The sequence below is a fragment of the Bos grunniens genome, chromosome 3 (assembly GCF_055505025.1).
Source record: "Bos grunniens cultivar Pamir isolate PY7600 chromosome 3, Bosgru_T2T1.0, whole genome shotgun sequence".
In the NCBI taxonomy this organism is placed as follows: domain Eukaryota; kingdom Metazoa; phylum Chordata; class Mammalia; order Artiodactyla; family Bovidae; genus Bos; species Bos grunniens.
The window spans coordinates 96,253,765-96,279,445 of NC_141167.1; the positions used below are offsets into that span (position 1 = coordinate 96,253,765).

Here is a 25,681-nt window from a genome sequence, read left to right on the forward strand (position 1 = left end):
ATTTTCACTTAACGAGGAGCATCTGAGCTTGAGAAAACTCATCCAGTAAAGCTGTGTAAATATGGTGTAGAGGCTCAGTAACATTCAAACCCCATAACTTTCAACTTTTATTTATTCATTTTTATTGACTTACAGCTGTGTTGCAGTGTTATGTTACAATATTATGTTATATAGCAAAGTGATTGAGTTACACACATATATATTCTTTTCTCACATTCTTTTCTATTATGGTATATCACAGTATGTGGAATATAGTTCCCTGTGCTACACAGTAGGGCCTTGTTATTTACCCATTCTATATATACTAGTTTGCATCTGCTAATTCCAAACTCCCAATCCAACCCTCTCCCACCCACTCTCCCTTGGCAACCACCAGCTTATTCTCAACGTTCCTGATTCAATTTCTGTTTAATACATAGGTTCATTTGTGTTCCACATATAAGTGATATCATATGATATTTGTCTTTCTCTTTCTGACTTCACTTACCATGATAATCCTTAGTTGCATTCACATTGCTGCAAATGGCATTATTTTGTTCTTTTTTTTTTTTTTTTGGCTGAGTATTATTTCACTGTAGGTGTGTATGTATATATATATATATATATAGTGGCTCAGATGGTAAAGCTTCTGCCTGCAATGCAGGAAACCTGGGTTTGATCCCTGGGTCAGGAAGATCCCCTGGAGGAGGGCATGGCACCTCACTCCAGGACTCTTGCCTGGAAAATTCCATGGATGGAGGAGCCTGGTAGGCTACAGTCCATGGAATTGCAAAGAGTTAATGACTGAGCAACTTCACTTTCACTTTCATACATATAAATATATACATATGTAGATGTGATATATATAGTAGTATAGTAATATTTCACTATACACACACACATCTTCTTTATTCATTCATCTGTCAATGGACATTTAGAGTGTTTCCAAGTCTTAGCTATTGTGAATAGTGCTGCTATAAACACAGGAGTGCATGTGTTTTTGAATTATAGTTTTGTCTGGATATATGCCCAGGAGGAATTGTTGGGTCATCTGCTAGTTCTAGTTTTTTGAGAAACCTCCACAGTGTTCTCCATAGTGACTGCACTAATTTACATTCCCACCAATAGTGTAGAGGTATCCACACCCTCGTCAGTATTTGTTATTTATAGACTTTTTTTTGATGGCTGTTCTGACTACGGAGAGGTGGTAACCTCATTGTAGTTTTGATTTGCATTTCACTAATAATTAGTGATGCTGACTGTCTTTTCATGTGCCTATTGGCCATCTGTGTTTCTTCTTTGGAGAAATGTCTCTTTAGGTCTCCTGCCCATTTTTCAATTAGATTGCTTGCTTTTTCTTGTCGAGTTGTAGGAGCTCTTTTGTGTGTTTTGGAAATTAAGCCCTTGTCAGTTGCATCACTTGCAAATATTTTCTCTAAGTAGTCTTTTCATTTTGTTTATGGTTTCCTTTGCTGTGAAAAAGCTTTTAAGTTTGATCAGGTCCTATTTGCTTTCATTTTTTATTTCTATTGTCATGGGAGACTGACCTAAGAAAACATTGATATGATTTACATCAGAGAATGTTTTGCCTATGTTTACTTCTAAGAGTTTTATGCTATCTTGTTTTATGTTTAAGTCTTTAAGCCATTTCGAGTTTATTTTTCTGTATGGGGAGAACGTGTGTTCTAGCTTCATTGATTTACATGTGGCTGTCCCACTCGCCCAGCATCACTTGTTGAAGAGACTGTCATTTTCTCACTGTATATTCTGGCCTCATTTGTCAAAGATGAATTGACCACAGGTGTGTGAGCTTATTTCTGGGCTCTCTATTCTTTTTTTTTTTTTAACTTTACAATATTTTATTGATTTTGTCATATATCAGCATGAATCTGTGTACAAGTGTTCCCCATCCTGAACCCTCCTTCCTCCTCCCTCCCTGTACCATCCCTCTTTAACTTGAAGTGGATTGTCCTTTAGTCTTGCTGAATTCCAAACACATCAATTGCCCAGTTGCTCAGTCATGTCCAACTCTTTGCGGTCCCATGGACTGTAGCCCACCAGGCTTCTCTGTCCATGGGATTTTCCAGGCAAGAGTACTTGAGTGGGTTGCCATTCCCTTCTCCAGGGGATCTTCCTGACCCAGGGATCGAATCCAGGTCTCCTGCATTTCAGGCAGACGCTTTACCCTCTGAGCCACCAGGGAAGCCCTTTAGTATTCAGGATTGTCCTTTAGTCTTGCTGAATTCCAAGCACATCAATTGCCCAGTTGCTCAGTCATGTCCAACTCTGTGTGGCCCCATGGACTGTAGCCCGCCAGGGTCCTCTGTCCATGGAATTTTCCAGGCAAGAATACTGGATTGGGTTGCCATTCCCTACTTCAGAGGATCTTCCTGGCCCAGGGATCGATCCCATGTCTCTTGCACCTCCCGCATTGGCAGGCAGGTTCTTTACCACTAGCGCCACCTGGTAAGCTAAAGCTCATCAATATCTAAGTCCAAATCTACCAAATAGAAGTGTTTCCACTATTTAGTTAAAGATCCTCCTCTTCCAATTGTTGTTTATCTCAATGGAACTAAATGAAGTATTAAAAATAAGGAATGGTAGGAACTTTATAATCCTAAAGCAAAGAACCTCCAAGATCCAATGTGGGGAAATGGTTGAATTAGTTATTCTAAGTTTGGAATGAGTGACCTGAGACAGTTTGTAGATGACTGACAACATGTCTCCCAGTGTGGGAATTCAACTCCTGTGTGCAGGCCTCTTTTGTCCATTTAAAATAGAAAGTACAAGGAGTGTTAATCTGAACAGTGAAATATATGCACTGTAAGAACACTATTGGCATAAATCATGATCTTAAAAAAGTTAACAATGAGTCAGAAGCAGAATCTGGGAATCCATGGCAAGGTCCACTTACCTTTTTCTCTTCTTCTTTTGGGTGCTCCTCTTCTTTAAGAGATTCTTTGGGTTTTTCTTTGCCTTTTGTTTTCCCTTTTCCTTTGCCTTGAGGAATACTCACTATAACAGGAATTACTGTTGGAGTATGTACTGATGGGATATTCAACATAGATTCCAAGTTAGGATCCTTATCCTCTATAATAAGAGGAAGAGGAAAAAAGCAAGCAAATTAGACATTTATATTTGATATATTTGTTAAATAAAATTTACATCTCAAATATTTATACAATTTGACAATTTTTACCTTGCTAGTAGCATTTATCAATTGTATAGGTTTCAGGGGGTAATGTAGTTGATTTGAAGATCAAAATCGTAGTTTAAAAATTTGAGGCCCTTAATACTTTGACACATTTGATTGAGTCATTATTTCACACGTTCTTCCATCCCCATCTAGATTGTAAACTCCTAATGATAGGGCAGTAACCATCTCTTCATTTATTTGAGAAATATTTATTGATAGACTCTTATATGTAAACGTGTGGAGCAGTGAACAATAAAGGGAAAGACAGACCTTAGGAACATAATAAGTGATACAAACAAGGAAATTTAGAAAAGAATAATTTCTAGCTGACATGATAAAATAAGTTTTCTTGCAGAAGACTGATTTTATTCTGGATTTTAATGCAGAATTGTGAAAGGAGAGGCAATCCATGGAGGAATTATGTCAGAAACTTCTGAGCCTCCCTTACGTCTTGAGTTATATTTCCTGGGTTCCTGAGTAACACCCCCACCTGGATATCATCTTATCTGTCTGGTCATTTTTCCTCAGTCTCCTTTACTAACTCTTCCTGTTGTTGAAAGTTGGTAGTCCCAGGTTTTCACTCCTCTTCTCATCACACAACAGATATTCTCAATCCTGGTTGCCCATAATAATTATTTACAGAATTTAAAAAAAATTCTCAGACTCCCACCTTGACCTACTGAGTTAGACTCTCTGGGGAGGAGGCCCAGGCATTTATAGTTGTGAAACACCACATGTGATGGTGATAAGTCAGGGCTGACAACCTTTATTATCTGTATTAGAGCTGAGTATCTTGCTCACTACTGGGGCTCCAGCTGTCATCTACATGCTAATACCTCCAAAGTTTACATATCTAGCTCCAGATCTGTATTTCCAACTGCTTTTAGATATCACCCCTCTGCTTGTGGTACTGGAGATATTTCAAAATCAATAAGCCTCTATTCTTCCAAGCAGATAACCCTCCTTCCTATGTTCTCAACCTCAGTCAATGTCATGATCAATTATGTACTTTGTTTCTCAAGTTAGACATTGAGATCATTTGCATTTTCTCTTTTTGACTCACCCACACATCCAGCCGTTCACAGAGCCCTCAGATATTGCTCTCATATCATGCCTCTCATATCCATTCCTACCACCTTAATTCAAATTCTTATTCTCTTGCTTTTTTGGTAGCAGTTTCCTAATACCACTGCCTCGGTGTATTTCCAAACTATCACTATAATTATGTTAAATAAAATCTTTCATATCATTTTCTTTTTCTTACTTAAAAACCTCCAGTGCTCACTAATCTTAAAGGACACCCAATGCTCATCCATTTCCATTCTAGTCACACTCAACTTCTCATCTTTCTATAAAGAGGCCATGCTTTTACACAGCTGTATATTTATACCAATGGTTCTTACTGTCCAGAATTTCCCTTCCTTGTTCCTTTGGATAGTTCCTACTCAGCTATAAAGTCCTATCTCAGGTGCTATATACCTTCTCTCTCAAGTATTTTTTGGCTGTCCCCAGTACTAGGTTTATATATAATTTTTAGCACTTATGCAGTTATCTAAGTATTTATGGTTTCTCTTCCCATTAGACAACAAGTTCTCTGAGTAGATGTAACCAGATGCCTGACTCATAGGAAGTATGGAATATCAGCAGTGAATGGCACCTAGTTGGACGCAGCTGGAAACTCCTCCCTCTCATCCCCATCCTTTTACTCAATCAGCAAATATTTGCTGAGTACCTATTACTATGCACCACGAATTGGGTAACCAGTGATGAAAGACACAACAGGAACTTGAAATGGCAATTCAGATCAAGAGAGCCTCAGGTGTTCACTGTTGCATGTTAAGCCTGTGTTAGCAAAAGCACAGAGCACTGTGGGAACCTAGAAGAAGGGCATTTGATACTAAACATTTCATACAAGCTGTACTTTATATGGTCATCCTTCAACTCCACAGGGGTTGGTTCCAGGACACCCTCATGGGTTGCCAAAATTCCGTGGATGCTCAAGTCCCATATAAAATGGTATAGTATTTATTTGCATAGAGAGGTGTAAGATCAGGAGGCTGGGGTCTTTCACACTGTCCATTTCAACACCCAATCCTCTTGGTATGTGAAGGAATCTGCTGCCTGTGAGCCTGAGCACAGGCTGTTGAAGTGTTGATATTCTTTCCCTTTAATTGAAAAATCATCTACATTTGGCAGTGTTTAAGGCCATTTTGGGGTTTCCCTGGTAGCTCAGCTGGTAAAGAATCCACCTGCAATGCAGGGGACCCTGATTTGATCCACGGGTTGGGAAGATCCCCTGGAGAAGGGATAGGCTACCCACTCCAGTATTCTTGGGCTAATAACAATATAAAAACTTACTGGATACATCCCATCCAGAATATTCCTAACCTTTGGGTTTCCCTGATGGCTCAGACAGTAAAGAATCTGCCTGCCATGCGGGAGACCTAGGTTTGATCCCTGGGTAGGGAAGATCCCCTGGGAGAGGGCATGGCAATCCACTCCAGTATTCTTGCCTGGAGAATCCCACGGACAGAGGAGTCTGGCAGACTATTGTCCATGGGGGTTGCAAAGAGTCAGACACAACTGAGTGACTAAGCACGTGGATATTTTCCCATATACTTTAAATCATTTAAAGATTACTTACAATACTTAATACAATGTAAATGCTGTGTACAAAATTATTATACTGTATCATTTAGAGAAAAATGACAAGGGAAAAAAGTACGTTTATGTTCAGTATAGTCACAACTATGCAACCATCATAGGCTTAACTGTATGGTACACATCAACAATGTAACCTTTTCTTTCAACAGTTACAGATTGCTTTTATTTAATGATGCAAAAAATATTAAAATACAAGTATATATAGAAAATATAATTATAGAGAAACTATTTATTCATTCTCTCTCTTCCTCTCTCTCTCACACACACATACACACGGTGCTAACACTCCCCATAACCCTGGTTCTTCTCTCGATTCCCTTGGATGATGATGATGATGACTATGATGATGATCGCTATATCGTGTCTATGGTACCAATGTGGTGAGTTGATGAGGTGTGTGGCCCTGTTGGTAAGTGGCGAGGCATCAGGCTGAGTTAAGCCTTATGACAGGATGTCAGAAGGTATTCAGTCCAGATAACTGAGTTCCAGTTGCAGACACTGACACTTTGGAGGAGGCTCAGTAACACTAATGTCAGGATCTCTGGAGGTTGAAGGCTGAGGATCTTCAAGTGTTGAAGGTCTAGGCTTCACAACTGCAGATGCTTTAGTTAGAATCATTGCTAGAGGAAGCTGTTTATTCCTTCTCTATGTATCATCAAACAAGTCTTGCAGTGGTTATAGGTCTGCTGTTATACCTTGGGTGACACAGAGGCTTCAGTCCAAAAAACGATTGTATTTGTGGATCACATCCTTTAACACTTGCACCTATTGAAAAGTCAATGCCATTTTTTCAAGTGTTCAAATTGATGGCTCTGCTTCCTCTAAATTTTCTGCATCATCACAGATCTGCAGAAGACTTCAGCAGATCTTTGAGTTCCTTGTTGCTAAGGATTCTTTTATCTTCTTCTATACGTTCTTCGACATCATTCTAGACCATGTCAGAGGAGGCACCCCCCCCCCCCCCCCCATCTTCCCTTCAACATTTGAGATATTCAGATATTTGAGATATTTGATGATTTCTACATCAATAGTGGGGGAGTTGTTGAAACCATCAACCACCTCATTCCATAATGGCTTCAAACATGCACTGATTGTCTCAGGCTTCAGGGTACCTACAGACTCTGCAATAAACACAGTTCAAACCGCAACTGTGGAGCTCTTCCGTAAATCCATGATGCTGCAGTCCAGGTTAGCACCAAGGACAGCATGAATCTCCCCCAAGGTAAGGTGGATGTAAGTTGTCTTAATGTCCTTGATGATGCCTTGATTGAGTGGCTGTAATGGCAACCACTCCAGTACTCTTGCCTGGAAAATCCCATGGATGGAGGAGCCTGGTAGGCTACAGTCCATGGGGTCACAAAGAGTTGGACATGACTGAGCAACTTCACTTTCACACTTTCTTTCAGCAGTGATGCAGCACTAGGAGGCAGGAACATCACTTCCACTTTCTTGTCAATGAGGCAGAGAAATTCAGTTGGTTGGGAGCATTGCCAATTAAGAGGAACCCCTTGAATGGCAGCCCCTTCTCTTCGAGGTATTTCTTCGCTTCAAGAATGAAGCCTTGGAGGGACCACTCCAAGAACAAGACTTCTGTCCCCCAAACTTTCCTGTTGTGCGGCCAGAGCACAGGCAGACAATTTTTGTTCTTGTTCTTCTGGCCCAGGAGTTGTTTGCTTATGGACTAGGCTTGATCATGTTACCTGCTGTATGGCCGCATAGCCCCAGAGTAAGGTGAACTTTCTAGGCCTTGAACCCCAGGGTTTACCTGGCACTGTTACAGATGTAGATACGATTGGGCATCTTCTTCCAGAATAAGCCTGTTTTGTCACAACTGAAGGCTTGCTCTGGAAAGTGAACTTTCTCTTCTGTGAGTTTCTCGAGGTCTTCTGGAAACACCAATGCTGCTTTGGCATCGGCTGATGTTGATTGTTCCATGACCTTTAAGTTTTTTGAGGGACCTTTAACACTCTACTACCTAAGCAGCCATCTCTTAAGACCCTGAAGCCCCTTCCTCTTGATCTCCTCACCTCCCCACAGCACTGCTCACAGAGGCTATGTGCTCTTTCATCCATAATTTCGCTACCCCCAGGGACATGCTTCACGCCATGGCCCTTAGCTACACACAAAATGCTTTCTGTCTTTGCAAGCACTTTGGCATGAACCAGAGAGACCATTTTTGCCATTGTAGGGGCAGATCTAACACTTCTATGAATTTCAGCTTCTTTCTGCATTACTGTGAGAATGTTGCATTTGTTTTTAGTGACCTTACAGCCCACTTCAGCAAGGCACTTGTCACTTTTTAAAAGATCTATCTTGAAAAAGAAGAAGGGAACTGGAGGAATCAACCCACCTGACTTCAGGCTCTATTACAGAACCACAGTTATCAAGACAGTATGGTACTGGCACAAAGACAGAAATATAGATCAATGGAACAAAATAGAAAGCCCAGAGATAAATCCATGCACATATGGACACCTTATTTTTGACAAAGGAGGCAGGAATATACAATGGATTAAAGACAATCTCTTTAACAAGTGGTGCTGGGAAAACTGGTCAACCACTTGTAAAACAATGAAACTAGAACACTTTCTAACACCATACACAAAAATAAACTCAAAATGGATTAAAGATCTAAATGTAAGACCAGAAACTATAAAACTCCTAGAGGAGAACATAGGCAAAACACTCTCCAACATACATCACAGCAGGATCCTCTATGACCCACCTCCCAGAATATTGGAAATAAAAGCAAAAATAAACAAATGGGACCTAATTAAACTTAAAAGCTTCTGCACAACAAAGGAAACTATTAGCAAGGTGAAAAGGCAGCCTTCAGAATGGGAGAAAATAATAGCAAATGAAGCAACTGACAACCAACTAATCTCAAAAATATACAAGCAACTCCTACAGCTCAACTCCAGAAAAATAAATGACCCAATCAAAAAATGGACCAAAGAACTAAATAGACATTTCTCCAAAGAAGACATACAGATGGCTAACAAACACATGAAAAGATGCTCAACATCACTCATTATCAGAGAAATGCAAATCAAAACCACAATGAGGTACCATTTCACGCCAGTCAGAATGGCTGCGATCCAAAAGTCTACAAGCAATAGATGCTGGAGAGGGTGTGGAGAAAAGAGAACCCTCTTACACTGTTGGTGGGAATGCAAACTAGTACAGCCACTATGGAGAACAGTGTGGAGATTCCTTAAAAAACTGGAAATAGAACTGCCCTATGATCCAGCAATCCCACTGATGGGCATACACACTGAGGAAACCAGAAGGGAAAGAGACACATGTACCCCAATGTTCATCGCAGCCCTGTTTATAATAGCCAGGACATGGAAGCAACCTAGATGCCCATCAGCAGATGAATGGATAAGAAAGCTATGGTACATATACACAATGGAGTATTACTCAGCCATTAAAAAGAATACATTTGAATCAGTTCTAATGAGGTGGATGAAACTGGAGCCTATTATACAGAGTGAAGTAAGCCAAAAAGAAAAACACCAATACAGTATACTAACACATATATATGGAATTTAGAAAGATGGTAACAATAACCCTGTGTACGAGACAGCAAAAGAGACACTGATGTATAGAACAGTCTTATGGACTCTGTCGAAGAGGGAGAGGGAGAGGGTGGGGAGATTTGGGAGAATGGCATTGAAACATGTAGAGTATCATGTATGAAACGAGTTGCCAGTCCAGTTCGATGCACGATACTGGATGCTTGGGGCTGGTGCACTGGGACGACCCAGAGGGAGGGTATGGGGAGGGAGGAGGGTTCAGGATGGGGAGCACGGGTATACCTGTGGCGGATTCATTTTGATGTTTGGCAAAACTAATACAATATTGTAAAGTTTAAAAATAAAATAAAATTAAAGAAAAAAAAACTAAAGGTTTATATTTTATTGTTGAGAGATAGCATTTTGTGCCCCCTCTTGGCCTTTGTGGGATTGCTTTGACCACTTAATTGCTACTGGGAACTATTTGTCACAGAAACCAAGTATACACACATAACATGTGTAGCAAACAAGCAAAATGCCAGAAGAACAATGCTCACACAATGAGCACTGGAGAGACTGTGGATCTGTGATATGGCGGGAGGTCACAGTAGGGAGGGCCTACACATCCCATCATTCACCTGACTTCAGCACAGTGCTCGGCATATGGCCAATTTGGGAGCAAAGTTTTGCTCTTTGAAATTTTCTTGAATTTTTTTAAAGAATATTTTAAACCTGAGGTTGGTCAAATCTATGAATACAGAACCCATGGATATGGGATATGGAGGCCTGACTATACTGTGCAATTGTTTTTCTACAAATGTGTCACACTTTTATATTACTAAGATTTTGCATATGCTGCTCCTGGTATAGAATTCCCTTCCTTTGATTCTTTGCCTAAGCAAGTTCCACTCACTTCCAAAGACTCAGTTCACATGAGTGAAGCATTTCTTAGAGCAAGTAACCTGTAAACTGAGTCCTGAAGCATGGGAGAAAGTTCACTGTTGAAAGTGGTGGTATATATGGCAAGAGGAAGAGTTCTGAGCAAGGGGCACAGCATGGGCAATAAGAGATAACATGGATCATCAAGGAACTGAAAGGCACAAAAAGCATAGGGGAGCCAAGTTGTGGAGATAATACAAAAGGCCCATTGACAGATGAATGGTTCGAGTGTGATGTGTACTTACAATGGAACACCATTCAGTCTTTAAAAAGAAGGACATTCGGTAACGTGCAACACTGTGGATGATCCTTGAGCACATTATGCTAAGTGACATAAAGTGAAAGTCGCTCAGTCGTGTCTGACTCTTTGCGACCCCATGGACTATACAGTCCATGGAATTCTCTAGGCCAGAATACTGGAGTGGGTAGCCTTTCCCATCTCCAGGGGATCTTCCCAACCCAGGGATCAAACCCAGGTTTCCTGAATTGTGGGTTGATTTTTTTTTTCCAGCTTAGCCACAAGGGAAGTCCAGGAATACTGGAGTGGGTAACCTATCCCTTCTCTAGGGGATCTTCCGAACCCAGGAATCAACCAGGGTCTCCTGCATTGCAGGTGGATTCTTTACCAACTGAGCTATCAGGGAAGCCCTAGCCAGTCACAAAAAGACAAACACTGCCTGATTTCGTTTATGTGAGTATCTAAAATAGCTGAATTCACAGAATTGAAGAGTAGAATGGTGGTTGCCAGGGCCTGGGGAGAGAAGGAAATTGGAAGCATAAAGTAGTATCATCATCAGTGGGCATAAAATTTCATTTAAGCAAAATGAATAAGCTCCAGAGAGCTGTGTATATTGAATTAAGATGGGAGACTTGAGTTGAAAATTTGTTTAGCCATTAGTAGATAAATGTTCTTAAATATTAATATTGTATACGTCCTTAAGGAATTTATAATATTTTTTTTTACAAAGACCCATGCCTTCAACTTTTAAAAAATCTACAGAAACTAAAACAATACTTCTTATCTACTCTATAAACATTTTCAAATGCAATATCTATAACCTAAAACGAGGAACATCTGTATTAAACAGAAAGATTACATATGAATTTAAGGATTCATTGAGAATAAGGAAATAACTTCAGAAATAGCAGTATAGTTGATAGAGAGTAGAATGTAAATATCTTAATGTAAAAAATTGATAACCTTGTTCAGAAGGGGTGTGGTTAGTGATTGTATGTGATCATGGATTTTAATACATAATTTGCTAGGCACCAAATGACTTCTCCAAACGGATTAAAAATAAATCAAAATGCAAAGTTCAAGGTCAAAACCCAAACAAAAGCAAAAGTACTAACAAATTTAATTCACTAAGGGACTAAAGGTAAGAAACGTGGATTAATGATCCATAGGAATCCTGTCTCTAGAGAAATGGATCTACATGGTCAGGCAGATAATTGATCACAGAGATTCCCACATAGTGTAAGGAAGCACAACATCAGGATTACCTTTTGATTTTATAAAGCTTTTTTTTTTTTTTTAACATCTTGTGGATAGATCCCTATAAAATGCCTGAGAACCCACAAGTTCTCCTAATTGGTTCTTGGTAAAGTGACAGGTTATTTTGCGGTTTGTAAGGAAATAGCTTCCAGTTGGAGAATTTGTTTATTGAGAGTAGGGTAAACAAATCCTTCAAGATGTTTAGTGAATGGCTCCTTTAAGACTAATGTTCTGAGGCACAGTGAGAAGTTCCACAAACACAGGATTCAGAGAAATATTATTCTGAAGAAAATCAAGAGGATTCCTCAGCCAATCATGCTGGTTTTGTCACCACCTAACAGACTGATTTTCATGGGCTAGTTCACAAAGATAACTCATATGTATGTATATGTGGTTATATGGGAGATTATACGTATGATCAATGCTGTTTAAAATGCCAAACCACTGTTATTTTCTATGTGTGAAAGATTATATGTGTACATACATGTGTACATACACATATATATGTACACACACAATATTCCCACTGCTCAGGAAATGAGGGGCAATAAATCAGACCATGTTTATCAACAAGTGAGCAGATGGAAGATGGGCAGCTGCCCTTGGTCACGGGACATTTATCCTTTCTGTTGTGTTTAATTCACCTGGTGCTGATCCACTTGATCCATAGTAACTTATTGAGAGGCAGATTCCATTTTCCAAGGTGGCAGAAAAAGATCCAAACTTGCTGACAGCTTTATTCTCTGCATTTGATCCTTCTAAAAGATAAAATTGAATCAAGGACATTTCTGTTTTATCAAAAAAAAAAGTAAGCAAAATTCAGTGAGAAGTGGAAATCATCTAAATATGTTTAAAACAAGGATATGATTAAGTAAATTATATATATAAATATACACCAATGAATTATTATGAAATCATTGAAAAATTGTATATTTAATGAATAGGAAACTGCTCATTATTCCTTGGAGAAGGGAAAGGCTACCCATTCCAGTATTCTGGCCTGGAGAATTCCACAGATTGTAGAGTCCATGGAGTCGAAAAGAGTCGGACACGACTGAGCAACTTTCACTTTCACATCATGATAAAGAAAGAAAGAAACATACTGTGAATAGTGGTTACTTCTAGGGTGGTAGACTTACGGGCAACTGTCATCTTTTAAAAATATTCCTATATTTCCTAATTTTTATACTAAACCATGTATTTTTATATCTGGCAAAACACAGGAAAGTCATTAAAATTTCTTTATTTTTAAAACTAAAATGTTCTTGGGTACATTCATACTTGTCAAACACTGTATTCTTACCTTGAATTTAGAAAGTACTGAGACCGTTACTAAATTTGTTAGCAAGATTTAGTTACTGATCTTATTACTTATTATTAACTTGTGTTTAAAGCATTTTATTAATTAACTCATCTTCGTTTGCAGGTATAACCCACACTGGGTGAGAAGCAATTGATTTCTCCAGTCAAAGGTGCCTGGAGACGTTAAATGGTGTAATTAGGAAGTTTCATGGTGTATGATTAATGGACATCCATTTGGAACTCTCACCTACAAGCAGGTAGAGACGCTCATGTTCAAATTTAGGATTTTTTTTTTGTCCTTGCAACTTGAGAAACCTGAGACTACAGGGAGAATGAAGTGATAAGAGCACAGATAAAAACCCCATCATTTGCAATCAACATTGAAGAGAAGCCAAGCCTTCAAGTAGGAGTTTATTAATGAGGACCTGACTCCCAGAGACTGCACATGGTATAGTGCATAAAATAAAATTCATGCCAGGATGGATACTGCAAACTCAGTGTAACTGCATAAACATAGCTAGGCGAGGTAGCCTGCATGTCAGCTGGAATCAAAAGCTGGGTTCCCAGAGGAGGCAAAACCAAGGAAGCAACCCACTATAGATCAGTTATGTATACAATGTGTTATGTATACACATTATATTACGGAAAATGTATATATAGAAGATAGCAAAACACTTCAGTTATCATCTGGAAAAATCACACATGCTACCAGCCGGGGATACCTGTGTTTCTGCTAGGTGGATGCGGTTGACCTATTGAAGTACTGATACACTGCCACAGAGACGCAGCTGTTTACCTGCTTCAAAGTTTTGCTCTCTTTCTCTCTCTTCTTTCTCATCTTCTGAAAGATAATCCCCTTCTTTTTCCTCCTTTTCCACAATTTTCCTAGGGTCTCTTAAGTGAATTAAAAAGTTGTGCTTGTCCTTTTTCACTTTCACTTTGATAAATGTTGGACCTGGGGAAGAATCATGGGATAGAAAGTGGGCTGATGGTGATGCCCCATTAAACTCTGTAATAAAACCTCGAAATAATGCAGCCAATTTACATAATAGAATGTAAGCCAGGGCGGGATATACCTAGGGATATCGCCATTTTTATAAAAAGATACCTAAAGGAAGGAGGGAGGAGGGTTCAGGATGGGGAACACATGTATACCTGTGGCGGATTCATTTCGATATTTGGCAAAACTAATACAATTTTGTAAAGTTTAAAAATAAAATAAAATTAAAAAAAATAAATTAAAAAAAAAACTTAAAAAAAAAAAAAGATACCTAAAGGAATAAAGTAATGGTAGGATTCCAGGAAGAAATAGCAGGTGGATCAGGGAAATGTTTTCAGATTTTCTGCTCACACCTAAAATCAAATTACAGAAGGGAGAATACATTGGCTGAGCTAAGGTTATGTGTGTGCTAAGTCGCTCTTCAGTCATGTCTGACTCTTTGCAACCCTATGGACTGTAGCCCGCCAGGCTCCTCATCTATACTCAACTTTATGATCAATCACGTGCGAGGGTTAATGTGAAAAGATTTTGCAGTTTACAAAGAACTGCATGAATGTTAGTTACAGTAGCTGTTATTAAGAACGCATAGTGAAAGTGAAATCACTCAGTCGTGTCCGACTCTTTGAGACCCCATGGACTGTAGCCTACAGGGCTCCTCTGTCCACGGGATTTTCCAGGCAAAGGTACTGGAGTGGGTTGCCATTTCCTTCTCCAGAGGATCTTCCTGACCCAGGGATCGAACCCAGGTCTACCTGCATTGCAGGCAGATGCTTTACCCTCTGAAGAATTTCCCAAACATATTCTTTCTTCCAGTGTCTTGACTCATTCCTTCTTTCCTCTTTCAGCTTTTTTCTTTTTTTTTTTTCACCCAGGCTTTTCAACTTTCATTGAATGATCATCTTTCAAAATTGATAGGATTAAGATGAAAATAGTATACTTTCAGATAGCATATGAACTATCTGAAACTTATATACGTTAAACAGTCCATGGAATTCTCCAGGACAGAATACTGGAAAGGATAGCCTATCCCTTCTCCTAGGGATTGAACTCAGGTCTCCTGCATTGCAGGCAGATTCTTTAACCAGCTGAGCCACAAGGGAAGCCCAAGAATACTGGAGTGGGTAGCCTATCCCTTCTCCAGCAGATCTTCCCAATCCAGGAATTGAACCAGGGTCTCCTGCATTGCAGAAGGATTCTTTACTAACTGAGCTGTCAGGGAAGCCCACTTTCACATTTCTCCATACATTATATGCATATGAAAATATTGATGAGTGAAGAACAGTTACTGAAAACAGAACATAACATTATAAAACTAGAGTCTAGTGCTCTTCTCAGTTATGTGATTCTGAGTTTCATCTTTATCACTAATTATACTCTACACCTAGGGATGATATTCAAAATACTAAATACTGAAACATATGGTAATATAAATACATATGTATATCAATCTATTAATGAGAGAAGGAAATAGCAACCCGTTCTAGTATTCTTGCTTGGGAAATGAGGAGCCTGGTCGGCTACAACCCATGGGGTCGCAAGAGTTGGAAATGACTTAGCAACTAAACAACATCTATAATAAAAATCCCTTTCATGTTTTAAATAAACAAATTTTATATAGTAAAAAGTCTGGCATTTGATAGAAGTTGTATCACAACCATTCTTTAAATAATTTGAATAACTTTCAGGCCTTTTTATTTTAAAAATCATTAGTATGATCTTTTGTTTGATGTGGCAATTACTACCTAATGATGCTTGAGCCATGATTCCACATAGGGAGTAGCATTCTCACTCTTGTAATAATTTCCTCATTAAATTATGGTCATTTGATGACAAGGAAGGGAGGGAGGAAGGAAAACTAAGAGAGGAATGGCAGGTGGAGGAAGGGTAGGAGGTGAGAAGGGGTGGCTGGTGTCATAGGCAGAGCGTAGGTGGGAGCAGCCTTGGTGGCCCTTGTTGGGTTGCATAATCTTGTGGACATTAAACAGGATCCTTCTCACATTCCCTCCCACTGAGTCTTCCCAGCTCTCAGCAACCATTGCTCCCTACAAGATGATAAGTTGTTTAAATAAAGCCCAGGTCCTCAAACCCATCCTAAGAAATCTTTAAAGCACAGTAAAAAGAGAAGCTCTACGAGATATCCTTGATAAGTTTCCTAGAGCCCAGATCTGCTCTTCCCTTTCGGGGAACAATGTATGTCCTTTTCCTAGGACATGCCTAGGTCTGCCTCAATTCATTCTGCAAGATCCCCTCTCACCTAATGACTTCTGAATCCAGAGGCAATTACTCTATATCTAAAATAACTGGATATCAGAGGCAGGGCCCCAAGCTCTGTGCTCCAGAAGACCAAACCAGGAATTGGCTCTAAATTTACAGTATGTGCTTGGTTTCTGAGATAACACTGTCTGTTGTAATTAACATTATTAAGTAATGATTAGTTTATTGCAGTTACTATTATTTTCCAATCCTATAGCAATATTTTCATATCATGGAACGTTTGTCTTAGTATGTCCCGCTAACCTCGAGGCAGCCTGTGCCTTGCAGAGGCTATTATAACAGAAAAGAGTGAAGTCTGAAGATGGCAAACGTGGTGCATATATGAGCTACTGGGGGCACATCACTACTCTCACCCATCACAGTCAGGAGGACAAGCCCCCACAGTGATCTGAAATGGGCTAATATCTTCCAAGCCATTAACCAGCTGCTGTCAAATGGTACCTTTTTCAAATGTTGTCTTTTCTACTTCAATTTGCCCTCCGTCAGAAGGATACAGATAATAATTTGTTCCTGAGATTTGTACGGGTATTTCTCCCATGTTGTATCCATGAAACTAGAAGAGAAAACATCATGCTTTGAATGTGGAATGGCCATTGACAAAGATTAGGTCATCTGTGTGAGCCACTTCAAGTTGCCATAAGCCTTATTTTTGCTAAAGGATTTGTCTATTACTTTTTAGACTCAGAGGCCAGTGTCCATCTTATCTTTGGCCTCTTTATCTCATGATTTTAAACTCTATTCATTGGGTTATCTTCATAATACCATAGGAGGAGAAACCAATTTCTTTCATTGGCTATTAACTTTCTGTTTAATGTGAACTGATATATTGAGGAATATTAATAACTTTACACTTTTTTTTTTTTAACTTTACACTTTAGAAGGTCATGTGTTAAAGACTTTTCCAACTTTGTGGCTAATATAGCTCCAAGTGACACTGATTACATACTAAAGCTTGAGAACAACTGGCTCAGAGTAGTAACTAGAAAGGATGAGGACTATTACTTTTCCCCTCATTTTTGCCCATTATGTTTTTCTCATAAAACTGCTTGAGGGAGAGACTGGGAAAGGTAAAAGCTATAGGCAAGAAATGTGGGTGCCTACAGAGAGACAACCCAATGCCCCCAGCAAGTCCAGTCATCTAAGTCAGATAAAACCAACCTCTGTGTGCTCAGGACCCTATGAGGCCTTCGCAGGAGAGACTGCCTCCCTCAAATCCTCTGCTTTAGCTCCTCTTAGTACCTAGATAATAGTATCTCATGCACATTTCCTGAGTTGTTTTATAGATGCTAAAACTCCCACTAAATGGAAGAAATTAATGACTTGATGACAATAAGCACAGTAGCCCCCAGACCTATTGATATCTAAGGATTGATAATGTTAATCCCTGTGACTCTGTTACCCCTAAGACCTATTACCTCGCCATCAACTAGAGAATTGTGCACAGCTGATCATGTAGCCTGGGACTCCCCTCCCTCACTTGGCCTTTATATCTGCTTTCCTGAAACCCACTGGGGAGTCAGCTACTTTGAGTCCAGGACTCTCTGCTTGGCACCCTGCGATAAATGCTGCACTTTCCTTCACAACAACCCGCTGTCAGTAGCTTGGCTTTACTGTGTGTGGGTAAGTGGACCCAAGTTCGGTTTGGTAACATTTTGACCTATCACAGTTGCTTATTTACATATACCTAAATGAATGCTTTTGTGCCAAAATTCCATCTAGAAAACTAGCTTCATGGCACTCAAGAAAAACTGGCCTGAGGGTGTTGCTGTCTTGCCAGTTGGCTGCAAGGAAGGTTCCAGGTATCAGAGGGTGGATTGCAGGTGTGAGATCACCCAAACTGGCAGAAACCCCAGGGCCTCTCTGACGGCAGTGAAGACTGAAAACCTTGTTTCCACCGAAGCTGAGTTTTCCCCCAAACAATTAGGAATAACCCAAAGGGGCTTTTTAGAAAATTGATTCTACCGGGTAAACTCTCTCAGGTTCTGGTTCCTGGAGGGGCTCCTCTGTTACTTCCGGGATCTTCATTTGCTCTTCTTTCAACTTCTCCTTTATAAAAGATTTTTTCTTGAAAATCTTACTATCTTCTTTTTCTACTTTTTCCTTGCCTTTCTTTTTAACAGCCTCCTTACTCTTCTTTTCTGCTTTTTTTTCTTCCTTTAAGCGTTCCTCTTCAGCTAACCGATCTTGTTCTTCTTTCCAGGCCTGTAAACACATTTAAAACATTTAACAGGATTTTGAAACAAATTTGATCCCATTCAGGTTCACTTTGGAGACCATTTTACGTGAATTTTTATAAGCTATGTCTCTGATGGATCAAAATACTGAACTAGAGACTGTCATACAATCCTTGATTCTCTCACTGCAGCTTCTTCACTCACCTCTGTTGCAGTTTTTTCTTTAACTTCAGGTTTCTTTTTATCTTTAACCTGAACTACTGCATCAGCCTCTTAGCTGGTTTCCCTGCCTCCTATATTTTCCACATGAGTCAAATCCCCAATTTAGGTTCTAAATAACCGGCAATATGATAGACTAGATGTTCAAAGAAACATTCCTAACATAATGTATTTCAAAAATGATAAGGTATTAAATCATCATTGTAATATAACATATAATACTGTGTATCAACTAAATTTAAAAAGCCAACATAACCTTAATAGTGATGCATGCTAAAAACAATATAAAAGCCTATAATTTCAATCATCTTAGACACAAAAATTTTAGATAAAATACTATCAGGTCAAATCTAGTTATTTATTAAAATAATAATATGCCATGAAAAACTGGTGTTATAATTTTCATCAATAATGTACATAAAGATGGACCCAGGAGCTTACTAAAAATTAAAATTCCTAGGTTCTACTGCCAAAGATCAGTTAGGATGGAACAAAAACATACATATTTTAACTCTCTCCTCTTCCAGAGATATTTAAGCAATTATGGCATATGTGGTTTTGTAGGATAAGGACTAAACTTTAGGAAAAGCTGAAGGGAAGTTTGTTTTAGAAATGCAAAGGTTATTCATACTGTTAAATCAATCCCCATAATTCAATGTATCTCCTAAATAAAGGAAAAAGCCCCAAGAGATATTAGTTTCAATACCAACAGGTACTTTAAAATTTAGTATAAGCAGCAAACATATATTTTGCCATGTAATTTATCTTTACCATTAATACCAAGAAGCCAGGGAGGCTCTCCAATATTAACCAACAACATTTTGAGGGTAACTGCACACTGATGGAGATGGGGAAATCAATTCCTGCCTACCCAATGTATAAGCTTACCACAAAGCTAATGTAATTAAAATAGTATGGTACTTGTATAGGAATAAATAAGTGGGTGACTGAAACAGGATTCAGCATTCAAAAATGGATTAAAATACCTTCACATTGTGATTAGATTTTCAGCATATGAATTTCAAAGGACACAAACACTAAACACTCCAGTGTTCAGAAGAGCTTAGAATATGTCTTTTATCATTTTATAGGGATTTTTAAAAATAGATTTAAAAATGGGTACCTAATATGTGACATATCAACATTCCAATTTAGTTTAAGAGGTGGGCATTAATATTACATTTAATCAAATGGTACTAGTGAAATGACAGTCCATCTGGGCAAAGAAAAATTAAGACACTTACATTACACTACAAAAACGTATTTCAGATCATTTCTAATGATCTCTGAATATGAAAAGCATATCTATGAAAATATTCTAAGAGAGTGGATGAAAATTAACATAAACTCAGGGTAGAATCAACCTGATGGAATCAAAAGCATAGAAGTCCTAAAAACATTTTTAAAAATGACAGATATTTTAAAAACTTTTTTTTTTTGATAAGCTATAGCATACATTGAAGTGACACAGCAGCAGCAGTACCATACATTCAAAAAGAGCACAAATCCTAAGTGAACATCTGAATGAATTACCACCAAGAAGGAATGATGCTAAAGCTGAAACTCCAGTACTTTGGCCACCTCATACGAAGAGTTGACTCATTGGAAAAGACTCTGATGCTGGGAGGGATTGGGGGCAGGAGGAGAAGGGGATGCCAGAGGATGAGATGGCTGGATGACATCACTGACTCGATGGACGTGAGTTTGAATGAACTCCGGGAGTTGGTGATGGACAGGGAGGCCTGGCGTGCTGCGATTCATGGGGTCGCAAAGAGGCGGACACGACTGAGCGACTGAACTGAACTGAACTGAAGCACTACTGTGGGCTTCCCTGATGGCTTAGCAGGTAAAGAATCTGCCTGCAATGCAGGAGAAGATGCAGTTTTGATCCCTGGGTCAGAAAGATCCCCTGGAGGATGAAAATGGCAACCCACTCCAGTATTCTTGCCTGAAAAATTCCATGGACAGAGGAGCCTGGCAGGCTACAGTCCATGGGGTCACAAAGAGTCAGACATGACAGAGCGCCTGATGCATGTATGTAAGCACTCCTGTAAAAGTACCACCAGGTCAAGCAATAGATGATCTCTAGCTCCCCAGGAGCCCCCTTCATTCTCCTCAACTACTACCCACTTGGACTGCCCCAAAGGCAACCATCATCCTAGTTTTTAATACATTAGCTTTAAGCTTTGCTGTTGGGGGCCAGAGTGAGGCACTCGGCCCGTGGCAAAGGTCATGAGGAAGGAGGCTCGACATACACAAAGGTGGGATCGAGCCTCAGGAGTCCCCCTGGAACTCCTCGAGCATCTACCCCCACAACCAGAGCCTGCCTACTTTACTACTTTGTGCTCATCTACACCTCTGACTTTACGGGGGGCTGTCCCCCACCACCTCTTTCGGAGAAGGAGTTAACTTAGAGCTCCAGTTAATAAAAACTCCTGGGCGTGACAAGAGTGTTTTAACCTACAAACTCCTCTGAAGGTTCTCTAGCCTGCCTGACAGGCTTGTCCGGCCACATGTGATTGCTCACAGCCTCCCAACCATGAGAGGCATGAGATGCTTTAAACCTTCTAAAAACAGGTTCCTTAGAAAAGTTAGAAAACTATTAGTATAAGTATAATGGGCTGATTAGAAATTGTATTGGTGAAGGGTTTTTCATTTGTTGAGCCAATGCTTGTTGCTAAGTCTCCATATCCCCTGCCCTTACACACATTAATGAATATATAGAAGAAATAAGTATTAACCTTTGATATTAATCACGTTAGACCTTAGGCTAAGTAAATTCTTTCCTTAACTAAAACCCACTATACCCGCACCCTATAGGAATGTAACTTTATTTGGGTGGTGTCTGTTTTAGGAATAATCACCCCTGGAGAAATAAGTGTCCTGGTTGACTGACTGCTGTCACAAGGAGAGGGTCATAAATTGTCAGCAGGCCCCCTGGCCAGAAGATGATGTAACACCTCTAAGACCTCTGTATATATTTGTATGAAGCACCTGACGTTGATAAAAGTCAGGACTGCTGACCCCGCGTGACTTTTGCATAACATCTCAGTGTATAAAAATAGACCATGGAAAATAAAGAATTGGGATCAGTTTCTCGAAATACTGGTCTCCCCATGTCACTCTCTCTCTCACTCGGGCTGAGTCTCCATCTGGAGCGCAGAACCCGCCATGCTTACTAATTATGCCTGGGCTTCTAAGATCCGACCAGGGAGGCCTCAGTGTCTCCTCTCCTTCGGGAGAACGGAAGGACACCTGCGGCCTACGTAAGTGGTGCAAGCTTCTTGTCTTGAAGTTTTATTGGTCTCCCGCGTAAACCAAGCTACTCAGCCTCTTTTCTCCACTGAATTTTCCTGCTGAGCTATCCTCATTCTATTACTCTTTACATCTCTAATTAATATCTAATTGAAGCTATTGTATCCTGATCCTCGCCGACACCGTCCCCACTTCGAATACCCTGGATCAGCCGGGGCTGGACCCTGGCACTTTGCCATTTAAAATTTTCTATAAGTGAAATCTTATATAATGTATCAATATATAGTCTTTTAACTTTCTCTTCTTTTTCTTACTATGATGTTTGTGAGATTCATACATACTTCTGTAAGCTATAGGCCATTTCCAGAGCTGCATAGTATTTCATCACATGAGTAAACCATTCTAGACTTTCTATTGATGGATATTTGAATTGTTTCCAGTTTGGGAGAGTTAAAAACAACACCGCAAGAACAATTGTGTCCGTATGTCTCGGTGCACCAGTGCATGCATAAGTATATCAGGTATGTACTTAGGAGTGAAATTATTAGGTTCAAAAGAAATCGTATGCCTAACCTTAGTAGTTATGCCCAATTTTCCAAAGTGAAAGTACCAACTTATACTTCAGCAGTATAGGAGAGTTTGCTTTACTTCACATCCTTGCCAAAATCTGGCAGTGTCTCCTAAATTTTGGCCCAAAATGATTGATTTGACCAGATAAAAGTTGAGTGTTTCTGTATATAAAAAATGGGCATTTATTAATAAGGAAATTGTTTTATAAATTAAGGTACATCCAAATCATACACTAATATAATGCTATGAAGATAAGTTAGATCTCTCGATACTGTCTGGAAGTGATATTCAGGATGTATTGATAAGAGAAAAAAGTATCTGGCAGAGTTAAAAAAATATATATATATCAAACCTAAACCAAAACCAAACATGAAAACTTTCTTTACATTTGTGCATGCATGCTTGTATGAGCATAGAACAAACCAAACTTTTACTGTTTCTGATTTCAGGAGCTTAGGCCAGCCAGGTTAAGATTTCTTGTAAAAGCACGTATTACTTTTGTGATTAAAAATCCCAATAAAAATGCAAACAAAAACAAACCACTGCCACAGAAGCAGCAAGAATACCAACTATGAACAAGGGGCACTGCTCTGGATTTTGGCAGAGTTCCCTAAAGGTTTATCATCTGGTGGAGGAGTGAGCTTGGTGGAGAGACTGTTATTTCCTTGAAGATTCAATTATCTGAGAGTTTAGCAAAAAGATCATTTCCTGTGATACTTACACAAATGCTCTAGAACAAAATAATTTTGAACCTGTAATTTGTCAATGTCATATTTCTTTCTTTGGATTACCTTGAGAGAGCCTTCTAAAATAAAATTAATCTTTTCCTTCTCTTTTTCTTTGTCTTTTTCTTGATCTGATATTTCTGTCTTGCTCATTCCTTTGTTACCTATAACCAGAGAAAATTAAACTTCTTGGTAAAACTCTCTAATTTTCATAGAAGGACCAAACATCTGAGTTGTAGGAGAGCCCTATTCACTCATATCTGAATTCTTTTTTTTTTTTTTTTTTGTCATCTCTAGAGTGGACATCTGAAGTAGAAATGAAATCTTTTAGGGATGAACGACTCGCCATCAGTGGAGGCAGTACATTCCATTCTCAATGTGTTGAGATTCTGAAGCTTTTATTGAGCTGGACTTTCACTAGAGTTTTAATCTAATTAATCCTAATTTAACCCCTTAAAACCACACAGGACAAATTTATCTTTTCCTTCCATACTGAAGACCTCCTCTTGCCATTACAGTTATTTTGTGGTGAAGATTTACATCTGTCCTGACTTGAGAGGCCTCACACAGAATGTAATACCTACCAGGTGCATTCCAACTCTGATTTCAAATCGACTATTTTCTGAATTTGGTCCACAGACACCCAGATAATTGTTGAGCTTTCGGTTCTGCTCAGAAGCAGAATAAAGAAAAGGCAGTCAACCCACAATCCTTGGTACTAGCAGATAAGCGTGACCTAGATACAACTGTAAGGGCAGCCCTACCTGTCTTATATAGTCCCATCGAGTATTCGAATTACTTGGTGCTGTCCTGTGCTGCCCACCTGGAGGAAGGCTGAACTGATGGACAGATTATGGAACCATTTTGGTGAAAGGTGAATCGTTGACTTGGTTTGCCAAGTTTTATCTTAGAATCAAGCCAAGCACAAATTCCTCTGGTACTTTATAGAGGTTGCAAAAACTTAGGAAATTATATAGTTTTGCTTCTTTATAGGAAATCACTCTCAACTTAGTTACCAGAAATAATGAATAGTAATTACACAGAGTTCATTCCCTTTGTCTGAACCCAGTAAAATATCTTTATTTTCCAGATGAATTACATCAACATTTCATTCATTGATCAAGTGTCCTTTTTCTTTTCATCACCTTCTTCTCTCTGCTTGACAGCATCAACACCATGAAAATAACAAAAACAAAACTGTATATTGATGCAACATCCCATCTAATCCATGTCACAGGCCCCCCAAAATTCATTTTCCCTTCATTTGTTATTCTAAGCCCCCCAGCTAGTCTCGGGACTCTTCTGTTTACTCTTATAAGGAAGGTCTTGTTTTATTCTCACTTTGGAAGCCATAATTATTCTTACAGAGACATACTATCTCTGAATTTACTTCATATATTGCCAACAAACCATAGATAGGCGAACCTATCAAGCCCACCAAAATAAAGACATGTGGCATTTCCCTAACATCACATTTAATCTCAACAGATTGACTCTTTCAAATCTGGCAGGAAGTGGGGTCAATATAAGACAAGTATCAAATCAATATAAGACAAATATTCTCGTCATATTTAGGAAGCAGCTATTCTATTTTATAGGGAAAGTGAAGAGTCACAGAAATATTGTGGACAACTCTTTAATCCTGAAATAGTTACAGACTTGATATAATTAGTAAACAGCAGAATGTCTTGGGATTTTATATATAAGTTAAATTGGTTACTTACTTTTAGATTTTTTAATAGAATAAATTTTGCTAGTAGAGGAAACTTTGGTAGCAACAGAAGATTTTATTTCCAGCTCATACTTGGCTTTATTGATTTCATCAGACATTTTAGTTTCCTGATATATAGCTTCTTCTTTTATGATCCAATCTTGAATGGATTTTGCAACAAGTTCCAAATAATTTCTAAAAAAGGAAAAGATCAGCAGGTGACACCTGAGTTAATAGGCAGCTCACATGGTAAACAATTTGCCTGCAATTCAGGAGACCCGGCTTCAATCCCTGAGTCTGGAAAAGGGAATGGTGATCCACACCCGTATTCTTTCCTGGAGAATCCCATTGACAGAGAAGCCTGGTGGGCTACAGTCCACTGGGTCACAAAGAGTCCGACATGACTGAGCAACTGACACTTCACTTCAAAGTCAACAAGTGCATAAGATACTGATTGTGCAAATGAACTTTTCAAAAATTAACTGATTCTAAACTGCCACTTCATGGGAAATAGATGGGGAAACAGTGGAAACAATGTCAGACTTTACTTTTTGGGGCTCCAAAATCACTGCAGATGGTGACTGCAGCCATGAAATTAAAAGACGCTTACTCCTTGGAAGGAAAGTTATGACCAACCTAGGCAGCATATTAAAAAGAAGA

The 25,681-nt window shown here is 39.1% G+C and overlaps 1 protein-coding gene across 7 annotated transcripts in view; it reads right to left on the reverse strand.

Moving 5' to 3' along the window:
- The window catches only part of SPAG17 (sperm associated antigen 17), a 283,690-nt gene that overhangs the window by 121,065 nt on the left and 136,944 nt on the right, over nucleotides 1–25,681 (reverse strand). For all 7 annotated transcript variants that reach the window (XR_015160805.1, XM_086392104.1, XM_086392103.1 and 4 more), the window contains 7 exons: nucleotides 25,035–25,216; nucleotides 23,377–23,474; nucleotides 18,330–18,569; nucleotides 16,809–16,920; nucleotides 13,890–14,048; nucleotides 12,436–12,549; nucleotides 2,894–3,069 (listed from right to left, as the gene is read on the reverse strand). Coding sequence is in view for 6 of the 7 variants with exons in the window: in XM_086392104.1 (XP_086248230.1) it covers nucleotides 2,894–3,069; nucleotides 12,436–12,549; nucleotides 13,890–14,048; nucleotides 16,809–16,920; nucleotides 18,330–18,569; nucleotides 23,377–23,474; nucleotides 25,035–25,216 (1,081 nt within the window). In the remaining variant the exon portion in view is untranslated. The remainder of the gene's footprint in view (nucleotides 1–2,893; nucleotides 3,070–12,435; nucleotides 12,550–13,889; nucleotides 14,049–16,808; nucleotides 16,921–18,329; nucleotides 18,570–23,376; nucleotides 23,475–25,034; nucleotides 25,217–25,681) is intronic.